We start from the raw sequence: 26,910 nt of genomic DNA, 5'->3' as shown, positions 1-26,910 counted from the left end.
TTTTATTCTTAGGTAAAGAAACGTTCGAAGCTGCATTTATGATCAAACCTCACTGGTTTGAGATTCTGAGAGATCACTTTACTTTGGTGAAGAGTCTTTATTGTAAAGAATATTAATGCAGGACCTACTTTTAAAAATACATATTGCATAACATTGTACTGTATGTTAACGAAATAAAAATATGGAAAAGAAAAAAATATATGTCACAGATTGCTAAATATAATAAGATGGATAATAGTAAATACAGTTAAATCAGGATAACAACTCCAGTTCATAGCTGACTGTCTATGATATATTTACAATTCAGTAAGATAAATATCCTGCAATCAGGGCACATGGATGGGTGGGTACATTGGCTAAAAAAATTAATTAGCTATATGTATCAGATTCTGGTCCTGATAACTGGAAGCAGGTTGAAAAGCAAATGTTTAAAATGTTTAAAATCTTTTATTTGAAAAGGTTGCTACATTTTAGACTTGAATCACCTTTAGATGATTCATTTTTGTTATGTAGTATTTTATACTTCTATACTTTTATACTTCTCAATCGTGTCTCTTGTCAGTTGTGTCTCCTGTCAATCCTGGAAGGATAGTGGAATAATGGTGGGTGGTATTATCTAAGAGAGAGAGAAAGACAGTCTCATGTGTGTCATTTTCAAATCTCTCTCTACTTGAGCATGGACTACAGATGCTCATGAATTTGTTGCTGAGCAGTAATGTATTTTGCCCAAGGGCATTTCACTAAAAGCAATAGAATAAGTCTGATTTTTTTTTTTAAATAAGTCTGATTTCTAAGCCAGCACATACCATGCTATTTTTTTTTTATAAGTGAGCTCTGGGATATAATTATGGGAATAAATTATTTTTGCTAAAGTTTTTAAAAAATCTCGATAACTGTAGTCTAAATTAGAACACTTCTAAAATCAGTCAATTTTTTCCTTTTAATAAATGGTCTAATTTATAGGCAGTATATTCAAACTTGAGGCAGAGCTCTCATTTCTTCACTGCCCTTGTACAGCTTTTGCTATTGTTTATTTCAAAGTTGCCCTTGGGCAAACCCCACCCTTTTTCATAGCTTTGGTTTCTTCTGGGATCCAGAATCAGGATCATGTTATTCACCTGCCTTCTGCCCACGTCTCAGGGTTTATTGTAAGGGTTAATATTCCACTGGTCCTGAGGTTAAAAAGTGCTAATCATTCATAAGAGATTTTAATCATTCTTTTGTAGTATTAAATTAATAGAGTATCTTCCAGTTGTCACTAGTGAAGGAAATTCTTATCCTCATAACACTTTTAAAAATAGAATTAAAAAAATAGAATAAAAATAGCACAGTGGTAACTAGGTCTGTGTTAGGTCCGGTGAGGTTTCTGGTGGATGCAGTCACTGGACCCTGTAGAATTGCAGTTTGAAGTCTGATTTTCTAATGTGTTTTTGTTTGGGAAACATACATATTTTTTTTAAACTAAAAATCTTATATTCTGATGATATGAGTGGAATATAAAGCTTTGAGGATAAGTAGTAGTAACTTTGCATATTGAGTTGTATTATTTACCTAAAACTATGAAGTCTTTATTTAACTTAATGGAGGGAAAAGGCAAATGTGAGCCTGGTACTCTCCCAAGACAGGGCTCTCTGAGGTGACCCTTTATGCTTATGGTAGTATAAAAAAATTTTATTCATATTAGATAAGAACACTTAAAAAAAATCAAGGTTTTGATCACATTAGTGCTTATTTTTAAAAATACACATTGGCTGTATTAAACCTTCAGTTAATACTCGTGATTGAAAGTAGGAGGAGGTAGGGTGCCTGGGTGGCTCAGTTTGTTAAGCATCAGACTCTTGATATTAATATTAGCTTAGGTCTTGATGAGAGGGTCATGAGTTCAAGCTCCACATTGGACTCCATGGTGGGCATGGAACCTACTTTAAAAAAAATGGAAAAGAAAAGCTGGAAGAGGAATGTGAGGGATTTGATGGCAATGATACAGTAGTTTGGAAATCCCATTGTACATAGGACAGTATGTACGTCATTTTCCCTAAAACACACAACTCTTAGTATTAGAGAACTCAGAATAAAATCAGAGAAATACAAGTATAATTGAGATGAATTTTTGCTGAATTTAGATACAGTTTTACTTCTAGGCCATATTAAGGAGAGCTGTATATTTGGATCCCTGCCACTGAGGGCTTTAAAACTGGAGAAACAGCTTCAGTGAAATTTTTGTGACTCTCTGTTTATGACGTGAGAGTGAATTTGGTATCAGGTGGTAGGAATCAGAGGGAAATGATTCTAGAGAACTTGGCAGGTAGGTGGGTCAGAAGTTAGCTACATTCCTTTGCTAGCCTTGCAGGTGGAAAGAGGAGGAAGGGAAGAGTCAACATGAATGTCCTCATCAGTTAGGGTGTTTGCATTCTTACCTTAGTGCACGAATATTTTGATTATGTCTAAAGCTTGTGTGTATGTGTCTCTTTGTGGAGGGAAGATCCAAAGATTTCATCAGAATTTTCTAAAGGACTCATGATTTAAATGGGTAAGAGCAAGCGCTAGAAAGTGCTGCTGACCTTCTTCTCAGAAGAATGGTCTTTAGCACCAATTAAGTTTTCCTTTCCTGAGATTTAATAGTCTCTCTGTGAGTTGAAATCCATTCCCCCAATCTTAAAGTTACTACTTAGAGAAGAAACTTTTAAAAAACTGGGTTTTTCTAAGTGCAGTTTCTTTATCTAAACGTATTTTCATTTGAATTAGAGCCCCATCAGGCGAGTTCCTAGTTCCTACTCTGTATATTTGCAAGCATTTAATGGCCTATGCAGGTTGAATTCTTCTAACGCAAAAGTCAGTGAGGTGTTACCATTGGTTGGTGTAAGTGCCTCATAAAAGAAAGAATTCTTTTAACAGTTTTTGACGTGTGAATTAAATGCTTTATTAATAGCAGGATTTAATCATTGTTGCTTTTAACTTTAATGAACATCAACAGCTTTTTGGGTTTATTTTATTTTATTATTTTATTTATTTTTTAAAAAAGATTTTTATTTATTTAATCATGAGAGACCCAGAAAGAGAGAGAGGCAGAGGGAGAAGCAGGCTCCATGTAGGGAGCCCGACATGGGACTGGATCCTGGGCCTCCAGGATCACGCCCTGGGCTGAAGCTGGTGGCTAAACCGCTGAGCCACCTGGTCTGCCCACTTTCTGGGTTTAAAGTATATATATATGGGGATGGGTGGAGGGATGAGTGGACGGATAGCTATATTTATGACCACACAATACATTGGATTTTTTTTCTCCTTGTTCCCCTTCTAGGTTCCTGGGTCACCCTGCAGCAAAGATTCTCTATGCTTACAACCCTAGTAGGGATAGTGAGGTCGTGGTGAATTCAGTGTTTACAGCTGCTAGACATTTTCATGTGCCTCCTGTTCATTGCAGGGTAAGTGTTGATGTACTCTTGGAAACTATGCTGTGGCAGGCTGCCAGGTTTTCTTGCTTTCTTTGGCCTGAAGTTTTTACCCTCTGCTCCCTGTCTCCCCTTTTTCTGCTACCCAAACTCTTTCCTTCTGTGTGTTTGCTTTAGCATTTATTTTTTCAGTTGTCCGTAATTTTGGTGGGTCTTGCTATCTACATGGAAAAAAAAGTTTAGAATCTAAACAAGGTATAATCTTGTATATCTAATGGGACTTTTTCATGGTTAAGGAAACTTAGTATTATGTGTCTTGAAATGACTACAAATGCAGAACCATTTAGTAATTAGTACAAGGTTTATAGTCATGATCTCTTTGCCGGGCAAACCTACTAGAATAGGAATCCTTTCTAAATGTAGGAATGGGAGGTAGTGAATAGCTCCTTATAAAGCTAATTTGCACCATAGCAGAGAGCTCCAAACCCTGGTCTTCTGGTAGTTTAGATTTCACTGGTCTTTAACTTTTAATGAAGATCCCAGTTACTAGTGGGTTTTTCTTGTTTATTTAGCTTACTTATATCTACCTGATGCACTTTTCCTTATTTATTTATTTATTTATTTATTTATTTATTTATTTATTTGAAAGAATTTTAAAGGACAACAGCTTTTTTTTTTTTTTTAAAGATTTTATCCATTTATTCATGAGAGACAGAGAGAGAGGCAGAGACACAGGCAGAGGGAGAAGCAGGCCCCGTGCAGGGAGACCGATGTGGGACTCGATCCCGGGACTCCAGCATCACACCCTGGCCAAAGGCAGGCGCTAAACCGCTGAGCCACCCAGGGATTCCCGACTTTTTCCCTTTTAAATATGGGACCAAGGAGTTGGTGCAAGAGGGAGTCCAGTATTTTATGGTAGTCTGTCCAGATTAACACAGCTCCTGACTTGCATTAGGTATTGACAGGTTTGTACATTGGAGGCTCCTTTTACTTAAGTATGGTTAGAACTGTGTGTTTGGTAAAGGCCATTGACCATGTGGGTGCGGAGGAGGAGGGAAAAGGAAGAACATGAGGGCGCAGGATTCTCAATCCGAAGTGAAAAGACTTGTCAGCTATCCTGCCATAAGTCTGTGGCATATTCTTTGGTACATCCTCTTAGATTGTTGGATTTTGATCCATTTGATGATTCTCAGGGATTTGTGATACTTCTGAATCAAGGATACAGGATATACAGACATCTATCAGTGGAAATAGTCAAAAAGAAAGTCTCTGACTTTTTTTTTTTTTAAGAGGTCCATTCCAAATGACCCATTTCGGTTCTTCCTTTCAGGTGATTCCAGCAATGGGGAAAACATCCTTCAGAATTATTTTCTTACCTACTGAAGAAGGAAACATTGAAAGTTCTTTATTTATTAATACCTCCTCATATGGAATCCTTCCCTATCATGTAAGTAACCTTTCCCTCTGGTCCCTTGATTTGTCCATTTAATAGAGGGGTTTGGATATTTTATAAAAGACTTTTGGAAATGCTGCCCCCTGGTTTATGTCATTAGAATATAAGATTGTTAGTGATGTTAGTGATTGTTAGTGATAAACTCGCCAGCTTTCCCCCCTTCTTCTGCCTCCCATGCCATACACAGTTGGCTGTCTTCTGCTCAGTGCACAGAACTGTGACTCTCACTATGGATCTTTGAAGGGCATTAGAACAAAACAAAGAAGCCTACCATATTATGTTTCTATTATAAAAGAGAACGGGCTCTCAGAACTCTGCCCTGACCTCATGAACAGGCCAGGGGGAGGAGGTATAAAAGCAGTTCCTAGTGATTTTTGCCCCCTTCCCTCCTGGGCTTGGGAATATTTTTGATCAGGGGACATGGATTACATGCTTGGCAGCCAGTTCTCAAGGAGCTCATTATTCATATCAAGGCACCAGGGATGGAGTGTGAAGAATCTTTTTGTTGTTCACAAAAAGTAGTTAGGAATTCTTAAGTGGTATCTGTGACATCTTAAATAGGATGTGGCATCAAGCCAAGATCTATCATTTCTGTGGTTATTTCTTACTGGTTTCCATTAAACACTTGGTCCCTTATGGGGGAAAGTTGTTTATATCTGAAAAGATTAGCAATAGTGAGGAATATCCAACTTAAATATAGCAGCTTTTGTTGCTTTCTTTTGTAGACAAAGATATATAATAATTGGATTAATAGAATCTTAAAGGCCAAGGTGGTGAATACAGATTCCTTTGGAAAGGTGTTTTAACATTATGGGAAATATGTTTCAAAATGAATCGGGGAATGATTAACTTTTTTTTTTTCCCTGAAGGTATCTGGAATTGGCACTCGAAGAATCTCTACCGAAGGGTCTGCAAAGCAGCTACCAAATGCTTATTTTCTGCTTCCACAGGTCCAGAGCATTCAGCTTTCACAAACGCAGGTAATTTTAATAGATTTATTTTGAATTCTGATAAACACCAAACTTTGTAGTCCTCTAAATTTATCTTTTGCAGCCTTTTTTATATAGGATTATTAGAGATGTTAAGCTCATTAGCTTTCAGAATTGAGATTTTACTCTTTTCTGCCTTTAGAAAAAAATCCTGATATATAGAGAAATTAAAAATATATATGTAAAGTGTCAGTGGAATCCATGTACTTCTTCTGAAAGGCTGTATAGTCTATGGTGTTGCTTTCTCCTAGTTAGCTTAATCTCATATTTGATCATTTGAAAACTTTCCAGTTTTTCATTATTATTACCATTAGGCCATGTACATGTTTTATGTTTCTTTATTTCCTTTTTGGATTACCTATTTCCTTGGGGTATATTTTGTAAAGGGAGATTCTGTAGTTAAAGAGTATGAACCATTTTATAGAGCTTGTTAAATCTTACTAGGTTGCTTCTCAGGAAGACAGAACCTCTGTGGTCACCAGTAATGATATTTTCTCAGAAATGCCTTACTATCTTCTCCTCTCTCAGCTTCCAATCTTTCCTGAGTGTGGCTTAGTGGAAAGAAATGGTTTTGATATTTTAGAATGTGTATCCAGTCAACCCGTGAACAGTGCAGGGATTGTGGGTGCCCACCCCCTCCGGAGTTCAAAATCTGTGTGTAACTTTTGACTCCCTGGAAACTTAACCAGAAGGCCTACAGATAATGTAAAAAGTTGATTAACATGTATTTTGTGTTGTAGGTATTACATACTGTATTCTTACAATAAAGTAAACTAGAGACAAGGTTATTAAAATCATAAGGAAGAGAAAGTCTGTTTACAGTACTGTACTCTATTTATCGAAAAAAAAATGGCCTGTAAGTGGACCTCTGTAGTTCAGCCTGTGTTGTTCCAGGGTCAAGTGTAATATCTTAATGTTCTTTCAATATGCATTTCATTAATAGCATATAGGTTGGATCATTTTTCCCTTTTGAATTATTTCCTGGTGACTATGGATAATGTTTGAAATTGAGAAAACTCTTGAACCAATGTATGATGAACTTTGCCATCTTACCTACCTACCCTTTACTTTCTGATTAGTGAATAAAGAACATTGCTTAGATCTTTGTGTGGGTCGCAGTAGTACCTGAGGCTCTCCCTCATTCAACAGTCTTATTGAACCAGTGCTATGGGCACACACTGTTTCCATGTTCCTGGAGCTTACATCCCAGTGGGAAGACAAGCAAAACTAATTTACCTGTAATGTAATGTCTGAGAGATTTGTCATCATTTAGATAATTCTTGGGAGTTTTTGGTATTACTTTTATTTTTATAAAATTGAATAACCCCTCCTCCCAGGATTTTAAGGACGATTTCTTAAGGTTTGTAAATTTGGATTTGGTTTAAATCCTAAGACCAGCGGGGATGTATTGAAAGGCTTTAAGCATAAGAATGACATGATCTGATTGCATTTTTGTAAGGGGTGAAAAGGACTGGAGTCAGTATAACTTACATATGCTGATAGCATGGGTTTTTTTCTGCTGCACATTTTTAGTCTTATCTCGGGGCTGTCCTTCAACAAAGGGGGTGGCTGAGAATGGCCAGGATTCGCTGGTTACTGAGACTGGAAGCTTTGAATGCCAGATGCTATATTCGTGGTGATAAAAGTATTGAAACAGAGACAGGTGTTCAGATATCCTAGTTAGGAGGGGTTAATTTAAGGATACAGGGAATTAAGAGAGAGGGGCAGTGACTATGCTGTCCTTCCTATGAGGCCTGCAGGGGATCTTGCTATGAAGAGAACTTGCATGTAACAGGCTGTACCTGCAGCTCTTGTCTGCTGTCTTTGACGACACCCGCTGCCCTTTCCTGCAGCGAGGCTGTCATCATCTCTTCCAGGCCACTCAAGTAGCCCCTAACAGACCCGCCAGCATCTACTCTGGCTCTTTCAGAAGTCTCTGTCCTCCAAATGCAAGTTGGACCACACTTGGTGGTAATATGAAATGAAATACATTTGAAATACATTTCAGGTAAATGGAATACATTTCAGAATTTGTAGCTAAAACTCAAATTTGGGTGCTGATCTTTTGTTAGAAACCAGTGTTTTGGGACGCCTAGGTGGCTCAGCGGTTGAGCGTCTGCCTTCGGCTCAGGATGTGTCCCAGGATCTAGTTTTGAGTCCCACACTGGGCTCCCTACATGGAACCTGCTTCTCCCTCTGCCTGTGTCTCTGCCTCTCTCTCTCTCTCTCTCTCTCTCTGTGTCTCCCATGAATAAATAAATAAATCTTTAAAAAAACAACAACAGTATTTTGAAGATCTCATGATCAAAGAATATCTCTCAAAAGGCAGTGATTTTAGTCTTCCATTTTTTACTGTGATTCAGAAAAAAAGGACATTTTATTTTATTTTTTTATTATTTTTTTTTGAAAAAAGGACATTTTAAAGTATTTTTCAAGGCTTACTATACCTAAAAACCTGCAACATTAGACTAAAGAAATCATTATGGTATTCCTCAGAAAAAATTCTGACTATAATATTTCTGCATTGAAACCACATACATATATATGTGTTTGTGTTGTGTTTTTAGTGACGATAAAATTGTCAGCTCTCCTTCCTCAGAACTATCTTCATTTTGATATTCTGTCTTTAAGTTTTCTTCTTTCTGATTTTAGTTTAAGAGGATTTGGAAGTATCACCTCTAGTTCAGTTTAGAGCTGGAAGGTAGATCTCTTAGAACACAAAAGAGTAAGAAGGTGTAGGTGGAAATTAAGATGTCCTCAACTTTGCTTTCACTTACCTCCTTAGCTCCACATGAAGAAAAATTAATTTGTTATGTTTAGGACTAAAGTTTGAAGTTGAGAGAAGAAATACAGTTGCTTTATGTGAGTCCATGGAGTCATAAGAAAACGGAGACTAAGGTGATAATAACCATTTAAAAGCATTTTCACTCAAACAATAATAGGGCCAAATACTTTTTAGATTTTTTTGTGTGAGTAAAATGAATAGCCTGCTTATACGTTTGGGTTTATGTTACATATGGGCCTAAATAGAGTTGTATTTTAGTATATTTAACTGAGTATTAAGAAAAACTACCTGGCTTAAACATAGGCAACAGGAGAAAAGGACATGCCCCCAAGGATTCCTGAATATAAAGTGTCTAAAAGGTGTAGACGCTGCTTGATTCTTCCAAGCTAGAAATGTTGACCAGAGAAAGAAAAACAGCAGGAGTATTTTGTAAAGCCATGAGTGTGGATCAGCAAATGTGCTTCAGGTGCTGCATTGAGGAGACGTTAATCAAATGGGATTTTTAACTTGGCCATAAGCTACCATTTCAAAACTTGAAAGAAATTTGAGTTGTTGGAATGATCGTGGAGGATATCAGATATTTTGCTGCTGTAAACCCAACAAAATTCCATCATGAGAAATTAAATCAGAAACAAGAGACAGATGTGTATCTTTGTACAGTGTTGTGACATATATGACCTGAAACACTTGATGCAGTTGCCTGCACTGTAACTCAAATTTGTAAAGAAGCAAAATTAGGTTTTGGTCATGTACCAGGATGCTAGAGAGCTTGAGAAGCTAAATACGAATAGCGAAAGCTGTTTATGCCTGTCCCTCACTTAGAACATCAGCTCTGCAGGTCAGGGATCTTTATTTTGTTCACTGATGGACACATTGTAGGTGTAGGGCACATGCAGGCATGAAGGCATGAAAGTTATGCTTAAGCATCCAGGGATAAAGAGGAAAATTCTTAGCACATAAGATTATACAGAGCAAAAATATACATAGTTTCAAGGAGGCTTTCGAGAGATTGTTAGAAAAAGGTGTATAAGTAGGTCATTAAGGGAGAGCTAGGGTGACACAGGGGGCATTTCCCACACCTTCAGGTTAAGTTGCATGAGTATAAATGGTTTCTCCCTCCATGCTGTACATTACATCTCCAGGAATTATGTCTTTTATAACTGGAAGTTTGTACCTTTTGACCACTTTCACCCATTCTCCTCCCCCTATACCACCCACCTCTGGCAGTCATGAATCTGTTCTGAGTTCAGTTGTGTGTGTATATGTGTATGTGTTTTTTTTCCCTAGAGTCCACATTTAAGTGAGATCATATTGCATTTGGTTTTCTTTGTCTCATTTCACTTAGTATAACAAACGCCCTTCAAGTCCATCCATGTGGCACAAATGGCAGGATTTCCTTCTTTTTTAGGAGTGAATAATATTCTGTTGTATGTACATACCACATTTTCTTATCCATTCATCCCTTGATGGACACTTAGGTTGTTTCCCTGTCTTGGCTATTGTAAAAAGATGCTAGAAGTGCCTGGATGGCTCAGTCGGTTAAGCTTCAAACTCTTAATTTCAGCTGAGGTCATGATCTCAGGGTCGTGAATCCAAGCCCTGTGTTGGGCCCCATGTTTGGTGTGGAGCCTACTTAAAATGAAAATGCTACAGTGAACATGAACGTGCAGATATTTTTCCAAGTTAGTGTTTTCATTTCCTTTGGATAAATACTCAGAAGTGGAATTGCTGGATCATATGGTAGTTCTATTTTTAATACTTTGAGGAATGGTTGTATTGTTTCCATTGTGGCTGCACCAATTTACATTCCCACCAACAGTGCACTAGAATTCCCTTTTCTTCACATTCTTATAGACTTGTTATATGTATATATATGAAAAAGTGAATGTTGATGGAAGACCGGGGAGCTCTTTCCACTGGGGATCAGCTAGCTGTACTGAGTTTTTCAGATAGGATTGTCACTGCTCTTTCCTCACATTTTCTTAAAATTGCTTCCTGAGGTAGCAACTGGAAATTTTTTGGAATCAGAACACCTTAGCTCATGTATCCTTGCTACTTAATACAGATTACCTCATGTGAATATACTGTGATAGCAGTTGGTGTTACTCTCCATGCCCAGCATGGAGCTTGCGTACATACATACATATATACATGCATACATACATACATACATACATACATATTCAGATAGCTATGACAAAAGTCAAGTTTAAGTAATGCTTAAAAATTTTGGATTTATTTTATGGATACAAACTGGAGGAAAAATTAATTACTATATGTTTCCAAGCCTGGGAATCTTTCCGCTGAGCCACACTGCTTGTTGGAAGCATTGAATGAGCAATCTGTAAAGCACCTAGTACAGAGCTTAATCCCTAATCAGAGTATAACTTTATTAAAGTACTCTAAAAAGGGCATTATTTGATATTTTGTCCTCCTTTTCTAGAAGAGCATATATTATATAAGAGCATGTATTTATTTTATTTGATATTTTCTCTACTAGTAGGGGAAAAACAGTGTTTGTAATGTCACATAGATCATGATTACTGCTCTCCCCCCCTTTTTAAGATTTATTTATTTTATTTTTATTTTTTAAAGATCTATTTATTTATTTATGATAGACATAGAGAGAGAGAGGCAGAGACACAGGCAGAGAGGCAAAGACACAGGCAGAGACACAGGCTCCATGCCGGGAGCCTGACATGGGACTCGATCCCGGGTCTCCAGGATCGCACCCTGGGCCAAAGGCAGGCGCTACACCGCTGAGCCACCCAAGGATCCCCAGATTTATTTATTTTAGAGACAGTGAGAGAGTGCAATAGGGAGAGGGAGAGGGAGAGAGAATCCACAAGCAGACTCCACGCTGTGCATGGAGCGCAGTGTGGCGCTCCATCTTATGGCCCTGGGATTTTGACCTGAGCCAAAACGGAGAGTTGATCACTTGACTGACTATACCATGCAGGCGCCTCTGCTTGTGCCCTTTTAATATGAATATCCTAAGTTTAAGATACCAATCTGTTTCTTAGAATAACAAAAACAACGTGTCTATCTCATGACATAAACTAGGGTGCCAGTGAACAATCGTTATCACATTTTTTTTTTTTTTTGCAGCATGGGCTCATTTTGATCCTTTTTATTTGGTCTTTTACCCATTGGTATCTGACGTTTGCTTCTTTCCTGCTCAGTTGAATTAGATAAAGTGGTTCAGTATCTTTTGCTGGAAACAGAAGTGTGTGTGTGTGTGTGTGTGTGTGTGTGTGTGGTTCGTCTTCTCTCTAGATTCTTGCTGGCCCAGTTTGTTGTAGTGGCTGCTGAGTTTGGTGGGGAGGAGGGTATACACTTGACATGTGGGTCTGCTCTTAGGAAGAAAGTAGGGGAGCATGAAAACTTAAGATTGCTTTTTACTTTTTAAGCCTTTTCATTTGGCCCTTCTTTTTCATTTGATGGAAATGAAGTGAGGGTTCCTAGCAGATGAGAAGTCACTGTTACAGTGGGTCCAAGTGAGAGTTTCAGGTTCGTCTGCTTTTGCTGTGCTCTTGTCATTATTTGTCCCTTGTCTTATCCTAGTCATTCTCTGCTCCAGTCCATGCATTACACTGCTGCTCTGATATCCTCCAAAACAGTGCCGTTCACTGCTTCCATGTCTGTCCTCATGGGGTCCTGTAGCGTGGTGTGTGAGGCCCTCGGCACCTGCTGCAGCTTCCTCTCCAGGCTCCGATGTCCCACCCGATGTCTCTTCTCTGCTCTGGGCTCCAAAACCACTCACTGTCAGAACATGCCGCATATCTCTTTTCACATGCCTTACCTTCATAAACTTTCACCCCATTCTAACTTGAATGATTCTTCTCATTCCATCCTTGGAGATCTGGTTGGGGTATCACCTCCTCGCAGCCTCCCCAGGGCCCTGGGCAAGTCTGTGCTCCAGGTCCCCTGGCACTTGGTTCAGGCCCCTGCTTGAACATTTGGGGTCCTGTGTCATCTCCCTCTCTTGTTCTTCCACAAGGCCATCTAGGATAGGACCTGTTTCCTTTTCATTTTTATAATCTCAACATCAGTTTAGTGTATAGTACACTGAGGGCCTCCAGAGTTTTTAATAGCTAGGTGAGTCAGTGGGCATCTGAGCTGAGGTCCCCAAATAGCATATCTACCTGTCTTTCCATGTAAGATTTGTATGACTTCACCTTTTCACCGCATCAGCCACTTTGACCTTCACCAGATTTACTACCAGGGCAGGTGGTAATATTCTTATTTTAGAAACTGTGGAGTAGACTTAGAGTTTAAGTGACTTGGTGGTGGCTGAGAGCAGAGCTGGAATTGGTAGTGCCAGCTTAGTATGCTGCCGTATTTTCCCCATATCTAGTAAGTGTTGTGATGACTTTCTTTTTTTTATTTTATTTTATTTTTTTTTTTGTGATGACTTTCATATCTGTTGACTTAGCAATTCATTGTCCACAAAAGACAAATAGCAAATAAAATGGGATTTTTTTGCCGCATTTTTATAATGGCAATAAAATAGGAACAGCTTTTAAAGGCTCAGCAGTATAGAGGATCCCTGGGTGGCTCAGTGGTTTAGTGCGTGCCTTTGGCCCAGGGCATGATCCTGGAGTCCTGGGATTGAGTCCCACGTCGCGTCCCACGTCGCGCTCTCTGCATGGCGCCTGCTTCTCCCTCTGCCTGTGTCTCTGTCTCTTTCTCTCTCTCTCTGTCTCATAAATAAATAAAAAACTAAAATCTTTTTTAAAAAAAATAAAGGCTCAACAGTAGAAAAAGGATTTGATAAATTTGATTACATCAATAGGTCAGACTATTAACTAGGTCTTCCAAGTTATGATTATGATGCTTAATCTGACAAGTGAATAGTAGAATAGAAGCTAGACTATACTTGGTAATTGTAACTGCCAATATATGGTGGGATAGAATATATAAATATAGATGTGTTAGGTTTATGAAAAAGTGAGAGTTTTTATTTTTTAATGTTTTTTACAGCACTGTTTTGATTCCAAACAATTGAGATTTGAGGAGTGTTTTAGTGGTTTATTTTGGCATAATTCAAACAATATTTGAAATTGGCATTGTCTCAGAATCTGGCATATATATAAGCTCACTGTCGCAATAAGCTCTTGGAGATTTACAAGAACTTAAGTTACTGTCATTAGAATCATTGTAAAATAATGTTTATTTTTTTAAAAGACTTGTTTTATTTGAGAGAGAGAAAGCACAAGCAGGGGGAGCAGAGAGGGAGGGAGAAACATACTCCTCCCTGAGCGGGGAGCCTGATGCAGAGCTCCATCACGGGAACCTGAGATCAAGACCTGAGCTGAAGACAGATGCTTAGCTGACTGAACCATGCAGGCACCCCTATAAAATAATGTTTACTGTTAAAAATAAAATGATAAGACAATATGGAAAACCCAGAGAAGTTTTAAAATGTGAGGAAAGCCCATGACACACAGCCTCACCAAGTAAAGGGGTGTGTGTGTGTGTGTGTGTTCTAACATAGGATCATATTATCAAATTATCTAAAAGTGAGATTGTGGTTATAAACAATTATAATGTAATCATAAGCTAGCATGGGTAACCAGAGAAGTAAAAGATTAGTAGTAAGCCCCAAGACCATGGTCACACTTGGCAAAGATAACTGGGATTAATGTTTTATCATCTGCTTTCAGTGTATTTCCTGAGTATGCATGTATGTGATGAGGGGTTCCCCTTCCCCACCACAGTATAGTGTTGCTGGCTGGTGGAAAGGAGAGATTCTTTCTGGGTGTGCTGTGTGGTATCTAATGCATTTCAGACCAGGAGTTCCTAACCTTTTCAGATTGGCACAGCCTTTGCTTTTGGAGTGGCGATATCGGGCCTGCCTGTCCAGGACAGGTGTTGGGCAGGGGCTGCATGGAGTCCAAAGCCTGCTCGGCTGGGGGAAGGTGTCCCAAGTTGCTTTCTTGCTTTTTGCCTCCTGAGGTGCTGATCCTTGTCAATTAAGTGTGGCGATCTGCAAGGGAAGCTGTAAAATCAGTATAGGGAGGGGACCGAGGAAAGTTTTTTCAATCACAGTACACCTGAAGAGAAAGGGGCACATTTCTCACTAATAAATTGTAAGAGTCTGGTCTAGGATTTGGAGATGAAACATAGAGAACAGGAAAAGGTTCTTAAACCTCTGAGGCTGTCCTATTTTCTGGATGGGCTTCCATAATTAGTTAAATGAAAGGAACACTTTCTGAATGTGATAGCTGAGAATTCCTACAAATATATGTGTAATCAGTAATGTATTTAATATTGTTTCTTTGCATGATGAAAGCTGTTTGATTTTCTTTTAACGTAAAAATGATAGAGTATCAGAGTCTGGAAAGGTACTACTATATGTTACGTGAGTATATGCCAATACTTAATTTTTGTCTACCTACCTGAATATGGATTTTATTTTTTGAAATAAAATCTTTGTAAGTGCTGTGTGCATTCTTTAAATTAATAGTGGACATTAAGAAGGAAAAGAGACTACTAATATATCAATAATGAATACAGTGGTATGGAAAGTAGTATATATAGGAAGGATAGTGTGGAACATTTGTATGAGTGGATATGGCTTTTAAAAATAGGGAAATTGGAAAACAAGGAAATTGCTTAATTTGTACATTTTTCTCTTTTTCATCTCATTCCAATGAAGATGATTCAAGGGGATGGGAACGTGGGAAGTGGAAAGTAGAAGGAAGGAAGAAAGCATGGGAAAGACTAGAGAGAAATGCCTAGATGTGTGGGGGTGGCTGTCTCTCTTCCTTCTGTTCTATAGGGCAGGGAGTCCCCTCCCCTCTGTCTTACCCTTGTTGCTTATCGAAATTCTCTGCTCTCTTGGCAAGAGAGAACAGTTCTTGGAGAGCTGTTTCCTGATCTATCCTTTGACTCAGTGCTTCCTGTTTCTCTTCTGCCTCCAGGGAGAATTGACTAGCTCCTTAGGGAAAACCCTGAGAGACCCCTAGTGTAGCAAGTACAGTACTTAAAAGCTTTTGTTTTTAAGAGTGTCTTTTCCTTTGCCAAGATTATAAACTCCTTAAGGGCAGGAATCCTGTTTTAGCCAGTGTTTGTTTTCTTATCCAGCACGGTTTGGCCACATAACATGTGGTAAATAAATGCTTGAAAATTGAATAAATGATCTTAAAAAGGAAGAAACTATAATTTCAACATTTATGAACTTAAGAGTTATGAATCGTTTTTGGTCTCTTTCAAACATTTATTATATTAGAATATTATAGAAACTTTTATTGGGGTATTTGAAGATGCCCAATAAATGACACCTGTATTCCTGGCCAAGTTCTGAACTAATGGACATATAAGAATCAGGAGTCAGGGGGTGCGCCTGGGTGGTTCAGTCAGTTAAATGTCTGACTTTTGATAGCAGTTCAGGGCTTGATCTCAGGGTTGTGAGTTCAAGCCTCACTTTGGGCTCCATGCTGGGCGTGGAGCCTAGTTAAAAAAAAAAAAAAAAGAAAAGAATCAGGAGTCAGGAAACCAAAATGCCACTGTCATATTGCTGATAAGCCACATGCTCATATATCAGTTGAGGTCAGAGAACCAGTTACTAACTCCCTATCCCCTTGGGTAGATCATGAGGTAGCCCATCAGAAGGAGGTTTAAGTCTGAAGGACAGAGATACCCTTCTCTAGAGTAGAGAGAGAAGAAACCAGTTCCTCCGTGAGCCCCCTACCCTTCTTGGTGCTGTCTACCACACATCATCATGGTCTGTTGCCCACTGACAGGCAATCCCCTCTACCTCCAAGTGGAGAAGAAGACTGGGGGCAAAAGGACTGGTGAGTTTAGGGAAAGAGAATCCTCTCCTAATAGCATTCCTCATTTTTTTGTACCTGTGACTCATTGGGCTTGCCTGTGATCAAGAATGGGATCACCCTTCCTCTGACAAGGAGATCAGCCGACTTCTGACAACTGTGCCCCCACTTTCCTTAGTTTCTTCCTCTGTTCTTCCTCCCACTGGAACCAAACTCCCATTTCTTTGATCCTCCTCACACTGTTGGGGAGCATTGTTGAATTTGTCCCTAGAAAGCTCTGAGATAGATTAGAATAATTCATTAATAGTCTGTTCCAAAGCCACATTGCAGTCAAGGTTGAAAGTTCATGTCATCATCTGTTTCCTATTCTGAATTCTTTTCAAGTATGCTATCCAATACAGCTTATCAGTTTTTGCAGTGGGATCAAATAACAGAGTTAAGATACTCCAATAAAAAAAAAAAACCAGCCATGTTAAGTGTGCCCCATCATAGAGATGCATAGTATAGTGAATAAGAGGGTGACTTCTAAAACCAGACCACCTGGGTAAAAATCTCAGTCACCTCTGAGTGACCTTGGCCAGATTACCTAACCTCTTCATGTCTGTTTACCCATAAAATAAAATAACACTACTTCATAAGATTGCTGTAGCTGTTGACTAAATTCATGCTTGTGTACAACTTTTAGTTGTATACAACTAAAAGCATGCTTGTGTACATGCTTGTGTAGAACTAGTACCCGGCACCTAACTAAAATGCATTCATCACTTAAAAAAAAAAAGTTTTGAACATAAACCTTCTGTTGTGAAATTCTTGGAGAATTTTTAAATTCAGGGATTCAGTCCTCTGGCAAGATGTGAAAGTTCAAGGCTATAGTCCCATATCAAATTATCTTGGCTTGTGAGTTAACATTAAAACAATTTGAAGCCCTCCCCAATTTCTTATTTTTTTGGTCTTAGCCCGAGAAGTTGTCCATGCCTGAGTGAGCTGGGGAGCTAAGAGGCTGGCTCTCACTAGAGTGTGTGTGGCTTCCCCAAATTACATTGGCTTAATATTAAGTAACTTGGGGCACCTGATCGGCTCAGTTGGTCGAGCATGAGACTTTTGATTTTGGGATTGTGAGTTCAAGGCCCACGTTGGGTATAGAGATTACTTAAAAATTAAAAAAAAAATCTTTAAAAAAGTATCAAGTCTTTCTTGAGCTTTGCTTGAGTCTAGAATCTTTTTTTTTTTTTAATTTTTATTTATTTATGATAGTCACACAGAGAGAGAGAGAGGCAGAGGCACAGGCAGAGGGAGAAGCAGGCTCCATGCACCGGGAGCCCGACGTGGGATTCGATCCCGGGTCTCCAGGATCGCGCCCTGGGCCAAAGGCAGGCGCCAAACCGCTGGGCCACCCAGGGATCCCTTGAGTCTAGAATCTTAAGACAGACAAGAATATCTGATAATCAACCTTACATCTACTGGATTTGGAAAACATGCCTCCCATCTCAGCCCTCAAGGGACTAATTCTAAGCAGAATTGTTCCCATACTTCATTTTTGCCAAAAAGAGGGATGGAGGATGCAGAGTATCACCTTGGTTTTGGCTTTAGTTTATGCCAGTTGTTTTGATTCCAAGACCTTTGCATTTAAACTCAATGGGGAGAGATCGCCTGTCCGGAGGCTGACTTGAGACCTCAGTGACTTGGTGAAGCACCACCTGCACTTACCGGCTCCTCTCAGGAAGTAGCCCGTGAGGCCCTGTGGTCTTCCCTCTGAGTTAGCAGAGTTAGTACTTCGTGGTGGTGGCAGCCCAGGCACAGATATGTCTTTGTTCTCCTTTCCTTCACGGAGCCTTTGTTTCTGGCATTCCTGTGCTGAATGATGTGGACATCCTGTTGGAGATGGAGCGGCTGCAGTGCCTGGGCAGGGGCATATGGGGATCTGTGCACACACTGGTTTCCATGGCCTCTTACAGTAGACTCACTGAGGCTTCTAGAACCTCCTTCTGAGAGAAGGCTTTTCCCTTTTAGTGTGCCCCCCCTTTCTTTTTTTTTTTTTTAAGATTTTATTTATTTATTCATGAGAGAAAGAGAGAGAGAGAGAGAGAGAGAGAGAGAGAGAGAGAGAGAGGCAGAGACACAGGAGAAGGGAAAGAAGCAGGCTCCATGCTGGGAGCCCGACCCTGGTACTCCTGGATCGCCCCGGGCCAAAGGCAGGCGCTAAAACGATGAGCCAGCCAGGGATTCCCCTCCCCGCCCTTCAAGTGGAGGATTGTTCTTAGCAGATTCTTGGAGGGGAGCTGCTATTGACCTTTCGGGAGCCTATGGCCTGGTGGGGAGAGCACCTTGGCCGGGTCTCCTCCGGGTTGTGAGTTTGCCCCCCTTTCTCTGCAGTCAAGGGCTATGCCTCCAGGATGTGCTTGTCTTTTCCTGTCCCCTCTTCCTCTTGGGAAGGCTCAGTTGAGTTTTTAGCTATTTAACCAGCTTTTTTTTTTTTTTTTTTTGGTCTTTTTATTTCTCTAACATCTGTAAAGCTGCTACTTTTTTTGGAATTAAGTTGTTCCTTTTTCTTTTTGATCTAGATTATATATATATATATATATATATATATATATATGTATATATATATATATTTCTCTCTCTCTCTCTCTCTCTCTCTCTCTCTCTCTCTAGATGTTCCTCTAGATATTTTCTGGTGAGTTCCCCTAAAGGGAGAGAGATAAAATCAATAAGTTAGGGGTCTGCTGACAGCATCTGTTGTTCAAACAAATCTTCTCTTCCCTGGGTTGGAGAGTCTTCCACAGGAGATGCTCTCCTATCATGCCAACATCTAAATCAGGCCTGGGGTCAGTCTTTCTTGATTTTCTTGCCTGGTTCCCCTTTAATGGGTTTCCTCTTTTTACTGTGCCTTCTCTTAGACTGAGTCCTACTTCTGTAAACTTCTCAGACACGTTCTCCCAGGACATGGGCATTAACTGTGTTTCTACCTAATACTTTCAGAGCATTCTGCTCTGACTTTCCTGTCCTCTGCCCCTGTGAACCTGTCCAAGTCTTCTCTCATAACCCTGGGTATAGCTGTCTCAGTCCTCAGTTGTCTCTTACTAGGGGTTCTGCACCTGGCTTTAAAAGTGCTTGCCTTCGTAACTCCTATTACCGAATCCTGGTTCCTTCCTGGGGAACAATTCCCATCTGCTGTGGTCTTGCTTTTCTTCCATTTTTTTAAAGCTCCAGTGAGCACAAAGATCTGTCTCCTTCATTTCAATTTGCTACCAGGCTTTCTCCATCTCTGTGTCTGTTGGACCTTTGAGGTCTTGTTTTCTCATTCGATTTTTGTCTAGTTGTTCTCTAAGAGATTAGTCTTTCTCTCTTTTTTAAAAGATTTTATTTATTCATGAGAAACAGGGAGACATAGGCAGAGGGAAAAGCAGGCTCTCTGCAGGGAGCCCGCTAAGGAACTTGATCCCAGAATCCTGGGATCATGACCTTAGCCAAAGGCAGATGCTCAACCACTGAGCTACCCAGGTGCCCCGAGTTAGTCTTTCTCTCTCTTTTTTTTAATTAAAAAAATTTTTTTAAGTCTTTCTCTTAGGGAGAATCCTGTCTTCCTCCTGCTTCATCAATCTGCCTTTTTTTTGTTTTGTTTTCTCTTCATCTTGCTCTGATAGGAAAACTAAAAAACCATGTTTCCCTAACCTTTTAGCACCCCTTTGATGTCCAGAGTGGACTGGATTGTTCCAAGGACAGACCTTCATGGTTGCCTTCTTTGTGCATGCAATAATTGTGTCACATTGCTTCTCGGACTCCACCCAAGATGAGAGCATATCTCTGTCTTCTACCCTTATTGCTTCTTTATTTATAAAATCTGCCATCCATCTGTGAATCTGTCATTTTGGATCTTGAGCATCTAAAGCAGCAGTTGGCATTTAAGGGATTAATAAATCTAGAGCCAGTGAGTTGGGGAGGAACTTTTGAGTCTATGGGCCAGCCCATGTGAATTGAAGCTAGACCCTTTCATAGTCCCAACTCTTAGCCATGAAGATAATGTATGAAAAAGGAACAGAATTCAGAGCAACTTGTCTGTAGTACTGTCTGCCTGGAGGTGGACCCAACAGTCTGTTCACAATCTGACTATAAAAGCAATTGGTGCGCTGGAAGTTCTCTCTATTGTGGGGGGAACTCTGTGACATCTTCTGCTCTTCCTTTTTCCTTCTCTCCTTTCCTTTCTTTTCCTAGTGGTAAAGTATATCATAAACTCCCATTTTAAGTGTGAGTTGAGTGGCATGAAGTACATTCATCCTGTTGTGGAACTGTCACCACCGTCCATTCCAGAACTTTTTCATCCTTCCTAACTGAAACTCTTATACATACTATATAGCATTTCCCCATTAATCTCTCCTCTCAGTCCCCCATGACTATTACTCTGCTTTCTGGTTCTATGAATTTGACTATTTGAGGCACCCTCACATAATTGGAATCATAGAATGTTTGCCCTTTTGTGTCTGGCTTATTCCACTCTGATACAGCTTTTCAGGGTTTCTCTGTGTTGTCGTATATGTGTCAGAACTTCCTTCTCTTTTAAGACCAAATAACACTTCATTGCATGGATACACCATGTTTTGTTTATTCATTCGTCCTTGGATGAATTTAGGCTTTTGGTTTCTGCTTTTGACTGCTGTACATAATGCTGCTATAAATTTGGGTGTACAAATATCTGTTCGAATCCCTCCTGTCACTTTTTTTTTTTAAGATTTTATTTATTTATTCATGAGAGACAGAGAAGAAGCAGGCTCCATGCAGGAAGCCTGATGTGGGACTTGATCCCGGGACTCCAGGATCACGCCCTGGGCCAAAGGCAGGCTCCAAACCGCTGAGCCACCCAGGGATCCCCCCTCCTGTCACTTTGAAGTAGAGTTGGTGGATCATACAGTAATTCCATGTTTGATTTTTTTGAGGAACCACCATACTGTTTCCACCACATCATCCTTTCTTCTATAGCCATAGCTGATCTTTGCCATGGCTACACCTGTTTAGGTAAAAGCTATGTCCACATTGCTCAAGGTCAAGCTACAAAGGCCTGCATCACAAAGGCTGAACTTTTGTTGAGCCTGGACCCAGGGTCAAGGCCTGAGCTAGGCCTTCAGGACCCACTTGTCATTTGCTTAAGGCCAGCAGCATCCAATTGTATAAAAATAGCTGCTTTGCCTTTGGATCAAGCCACCATATGCTGCATGATTTACTAAGGTGAAAATCCCACAAGGCTCTCCTGAAACTGCCAGCCCAGTTTGTAACAGTTAAAAGCTAGCTCCCCAAGGGCAAAAGCCAGAGTGTTGCACAATACAGGCCACTGTCACTGGGTTCAACGAAAAGTCTCAGTATCTAAGTGTTAACTTGTTCTCCACATTGCTTTTTGTCTGTCTTTCAGGGTTTTGGGCACATTTCAGGAGGGTGGAAGGTTGTGGGCAATAAATGGCTCTTCTCTCCTCTTTTGGGTTCTGAACCCAAAGTGAAATAAGACGAAAAGAATTTGAAGTGTTTAAGAAAACAAAACAAAACAAAACAGCCCTCTTCTCTTAGAAACCAAAGGAGCATGGAAGAGGAGTTTCCCCTCTTAAAACTTTTGATGTGGGTTTTCCCAGAAGCATTTAAGTTATTTCTTGTGGAATTTTATTAATTTAATAAATTAATTGTGATTAATAATTAATTATTGTGATTAATAATAATTAATTGTGCATTAATTGTGAATGAATAAGTAAAAACATTACGCTCCCTTTTGAAGGTCTACTCTGCCTTGTGCTTGTCGTCTGTATCTCATTTAGGGCTCGTAACTGGCTGTGAACTCACTCACTGTCTTATTGAAGAGGAAACTGAGTCTTAGGCAGGGTATGAGATGTCCCTAAGCTTTTGTGGCTGGAGTTTCATCTTGAATTTAGTTTATGGCAAAGCTTTTTCTAAAAAAGATGTGCATAAGAGAAAATGCAAAAACGTGTGTTTTTTAATCCCTCTTCCCTTAAAACAGAAAAACTAATTTCCGCCATTTCCTAGGATTTTACAAATATTTTAGTGAGGGGCCTGGCAATGTAGGTGAATTTTGTTTCCGTGGCTAAATATCTGCGGATTAGCACAGCAGTGGGGAGGGCTGAAGCACAGCCGCTGTTTGAGGGTGAAAGCAACCCCACAGTGCTGACTAATAACTCAGCTGAGCCCCCCTCTGTTGTGCAGGAAACACTAAATTAGAAGTTTGGTTATAGAGCATGGCCGTTGTGTGGAAGGGACCCAAGAAAGTGCCTGTGTTATGCAAAATCACTTGCTGTGTAGATTCTATTGTATGTAGCACTGTATATGTGGGCTACTGACTGGAATAGTCCCACGGCTTATACAGAATCTGGGTTCCTACTGATATACGTGCTGGCATAAGAAATTGACCTGTATAAGAACCCTTTAAAATTTAGCATTCAAAATTGTGGAGGAGGAGAAAAATAGGACCTAATATTGGGATTTATCTATAATTCTTTCATATTTCACAAGCTATATTCCTTAAATACAAGGTTTCTGTGTGTGGTCATTACTGTGAACATCATAATTTCAAGCTCTTGATCATTCTGTCTGGATTAATATATTATAGATTCTTATATACTTTTGTTAGGAGATTGGTTTATTTTTGTTAGTAAAAGTCCTCTAAAGTGACAGGACTTGAAAGTCTCTCATTTTGTTTCCTCTTTACTTGTACATCATCACCCCAAATAACACTCTGCCCTGGCTTGGTGTGCAAAGACCAGCTTCTTAGGTACAGAACTAGGTGATTTCTTCTCTTTTAGCTCCAGTTAACTAGACATATAACATAAAACCAAGGGAATATAAGCTGTTACAAAAGGTTTGTTTGTTTGTTTTTTAAACACTGCCATTTCCTTGACTGTGGCATTATCTCTTGGTATGGTTTTCTAATGCATGTTCCCCGTGGTGAAGAACTTCCCAGCTTTTAAATTCAGGAGAAGTAGACTTGGTCTGTTCTGATTTACTTAGAAAAAAAAGTACTGACTTGTGTTAAAAGATCTGCTTTTTTTTTTTTTCCCCTTGTTTCTCCACTAGCTAACTTTAAGATCTTTGATAAGTCATTTAACCCCTCCAAACCACATTTCTCCCCATCTTCTACAAGGGAATAATACCATATACTTTACATGGAAACTACCAAGAAATTATTTGATTTTTTACCTGTAAAATTTATGAACTAATTTGTTAAAGTGATTTGGGGGATTTGAAAGGAAGAGAAGTTGGTTTCTGTTTTCCTTTTATAATCTGCCCAGGCACACTCTTGGATAAGGGGATGTCCCACCGTCACAACAAATGTGCTCAGCTGGGGCCCTTTCAGAGAGAATTTAATCCCAGTATGTGTGTAGTTGCCCCAGGGAGCTCATGTTTTGGTTATGGTTTACTTTCCTAAGTCAAGATTACAGTAGTTTTGGTTTTTTTTTTTTATATAAAGACATGAAGATTTAAATTGCTCTTTGAGAAAAATTGGCCCGCTTCAAGGACACTTTGGAGGTGCTGGAACTCCCCCTTGTGGGACTCTGAAGTGTTCTACAACAAATGAAACAATATAATTTATTTTTGTTACACTTCCAGCTAAGAGAGGAATCTTACTTAAAATGGTAAATTATAGAGTCATCGATCCAAAAACTTACCAAGAATGACAACCTACTGGGCTTTATAGTACATCAGGTGACTGTGCAAATTGGATTGTTTAATTGTTTTCAAAAATTATAGTTTTGAAGTTATAACATTTCAACATTTGAAGAAATATTTTAGGTAAGAGAATTACCTTGTGTGGTTAAGGCCTACAGTTAAATTGCTATAACTTTTCAAAAAATATAAATACATATGTTGAAAACGTGTTGATAGGTGGTTTTCTTTAAACTTTTTTTAAGTTTTTAAGTTTTTTAAGTTTTTCAGAAGTACATGTCAAGTACAAGATTTTGATATATTCTTTTACTTTATAGCCATTGTTTATTATTTTTAGTTTCTTGTCCATTTCAAGCTTGCCTTTTTATTTATTTTTAAGATTTTATTTATTTATTTATGAGAGACACACAGAGAGGCAGAGACATAGGCAGAGGGAGAAGCAGGCTCCCCACAAGGAACCCGATGTGGGGCTCGATCCTGGATCCTGGGATCATGCCCTGAGCGGAAGGCAGATGCTCAACTGCTGAGCCACCCAGGCATCCCTCAAGCTTGCTTTTTTCAAGCAAGCTGTCTATTGCTGTGTGCCCACTTCTTGTCATTCACTAATTGCATATTGAATTAGGTGGTAGGCATTGTGGTAAAAGCATCAAACAAGGTGCTTACAATCTTCTGGCGAAGACAGACCTTGAGCCAGGAGTGTTATTATACCAAGGAGTGTTAAGGAAGGTCAGGGAAAAGGTGCTGTGGGTGTAAGTAGTGGACAGTTACCCTAGCTGTGGTGTCAGGGAAAGCCTTGGTGAAGGGGATGTTTAATCTGGATGTGAAGGTTTAGCTAGGTAGAGGAAGGATGGATTTCAGGGTGTGAGTTCACAGCAAAAGAGTAAGTTCGGAGGTTGAAGGCAAAACAGAGCAGAAGGTAGGCCAGTGAGGCTGGAGGATAAATAAGGAGGTGGAGACTAGGCAGGTGCCTGAGTTTTGAAGCTACAGTAAAGGATTTGGTTTTTGAAGAGTTTCTAAGCAACTAGTGGCATCGCCTGATTTGCGTATTTGTAAACTCACTCTTGTTGCAGTGTGGAGACTGGAATGGAGAGGGCATAGGTAGACACAGGGAGACTAACCTACCTGTCCCCTTCCTCCGTCTCCTACCTTCAACAAGGGCAAGCATCCCTAAACTTTTTCTGTAAAGGCCTTGAGAGTAAATTTTGGCTTTGCAGGCCATGCACTCTCTGTTGCAAGTACTCATCCCGGCAGTTATAGCATGAAAGCAGTCATAGACAGTACACAAAGGAATGAACATGGCTGGGTCCCAGTAAACCTTTATTTACAAACACAAGCAGTTAGCTAGATTTGCCCTTGGGCATAGTTTGCTGACTCCTGATCTCCAGGGTATTAGGAATGAAGAGAAGTGCATGGATTTAAGGGCCACTAAGGTGGGATTAGTATAATTTGGTTATGGGTTTGTTGGAGAAGGGTGAGGAGGTGGAGTGAAGTTGGTATGCAGGCCTCAGCCATAAATAACTGTATCAGTGATGGTGCCAGGGCAACATGCACAGCAAAGGTAGCTGTCTTGACAAGTGTGAGCCTTCAGGAGGTTGCCTGGCCATCGGCTGGACATGGGTGGGTGTAGAGGTCTGAGCTGGAGAAAGTAGTGCAGGCAGTGTCAGTGTGTCACAGAGCTTCCGTAGAGAGAGAGTGAAGAGGGCAAAAAACAGAATCCAGAGTAACTAACATCTTGAGAGGACAGGGGGAAGAGCCACAAAGGAGGAACCAAAGAGGAAGGAGAAAGAACCAAGAGAAGCATATGTGGATAGTGGCAGCGTTAAATTGGCAGAAGAGTTGGGCAAAATGAAAAGTGTCTATTGGACTTGGATATGTGGAGGTCATTTATAACTTGGGTTAAAGCAATTTCAGAGAGTAGTAGGCTTTTTCTTGTTACGACTTTGATGGTGGAACTTGTTTACAGAAAGACAAATTCAGAAATCTAGTTCTTCGTTAAGATTTTACCTTTAGGGTTGCCTGGGTGGCCTAGTGGTTGAGCATCTGCCTTTGACTCAGGTCATGATCCCAAGATCCTGGGATCGAGTCCCACATTGAGCTCCCTGCACGGAGCCTGCTTCTCCCTCTGCTTATGTCTCTTCCTCTCTCTGTGTGTCTCTCATGAATAAATAAATAAAATCTTTAAAAAATATATTTTACATTCAGTTTACAAATGGTATTAAGTCTAGCAGATAGTAGCAATTACTTTTTAAGAGAGCCTTTGGTTAATATTTGGTCCCATTTACAAGCTTAGTTAAGCTTAACTATCTTTACTGAATTTTAAAATGCTTTATATTACATTGCAGTTTTGGTACTTTAGTTGTTGAATGCAGTGGTTAAAAAAATTTTTTTTAAACATAATGTACTTAGGTAATTCTTAATAAATCTAACAAATTAAATACCATCATGTTGGTTCTACTTAATACTAAATCTTCCTGGAGTGAATAAATGCTTACCAACAATGAAGTCAGCCAAGGATTTGGGGAATGCCTTCTTACCTTACTGAGATTTCTTGGAGTCCTGACTATGGCTGCCAAGCCAAGTGCCTTTTTATTTTATAATCACTATGCCAGACACATCAAACTGAACGAAAAAGGAACTCTCCCAGCTTTGGTTGTCTGAATTTACATGCCTCACTACCTGACTTCCCTGTGCCTTCACTCTCTTTGCGCTGCCCCCGACCCAAGCCCCCCACCCTCCCTACCCAAATGGCTGTATTCCTGATTAGAATTTTCATTTCCTCCTCTTAAAGCTATGTCAGTTCTCATCTCATGTGGCTGTTAAGATCTTTGAACTTGACAAAATTCTGCATTCTTTTCATTTACTT

At 39.7% G+C, this 26,910-nt stretch overlaps 1 protein-coding gene across 3 annotated transcripts in view; it reads left to right on the top strand.

The window, feature by feature from the left end:
* The window catches only part of TMEM131L (transmembrane 131 like), a 161,885-nt gene that overhangs the window by 83,192 nt on the left and 51,783 nt on the right, over nucleotides 1–26,910 (top strand). For all 3 annotated transcript variants that reach the window (XM_055336242.1, XM_055336240.1, XM_055336243.1), the window contains 3 exons: nucleotides 3,299–3,422; nucleotides 4,720–4,836; nucleotides 5,712–5,822. In XM_055336242.1, coding sequence (XP_055192217.1) covers nucleotides 3,299–3,422; nucleotides 4,720–4,836; nucleotides 5,712–5,822 — 352 coding nt within the window. The remainder of the gene's footprint in view (nucleotides 1–3,298; nucleotides 3,423–4,719; nucleotides 4,837–5,711; nucleotides 5,823–26,910) is intronic.

Source organism: Nyctereutes procyonoides, unplaced genomic scaffold, assembly GCF_905146905.1.
Source record: "Nyctereutes procyonoides isolate TBG_1078 unplaced genomic scaffold, NYPRO_anot_genome, whole genome shotgun sequence".
Classification (NCBI taxonomy): domain Eukaryota; kingdom Metazoa; phylum Chordata; class Mammalia; order Carnivora; family Canidae; genus Nyctereutes; species Nyctereutes procyonoides.
The sequence above is the reverse complement of the archived record's forward strand: the minus strand, read 5'-3'. Positions and strand labels throughout refer to the sequence as shown.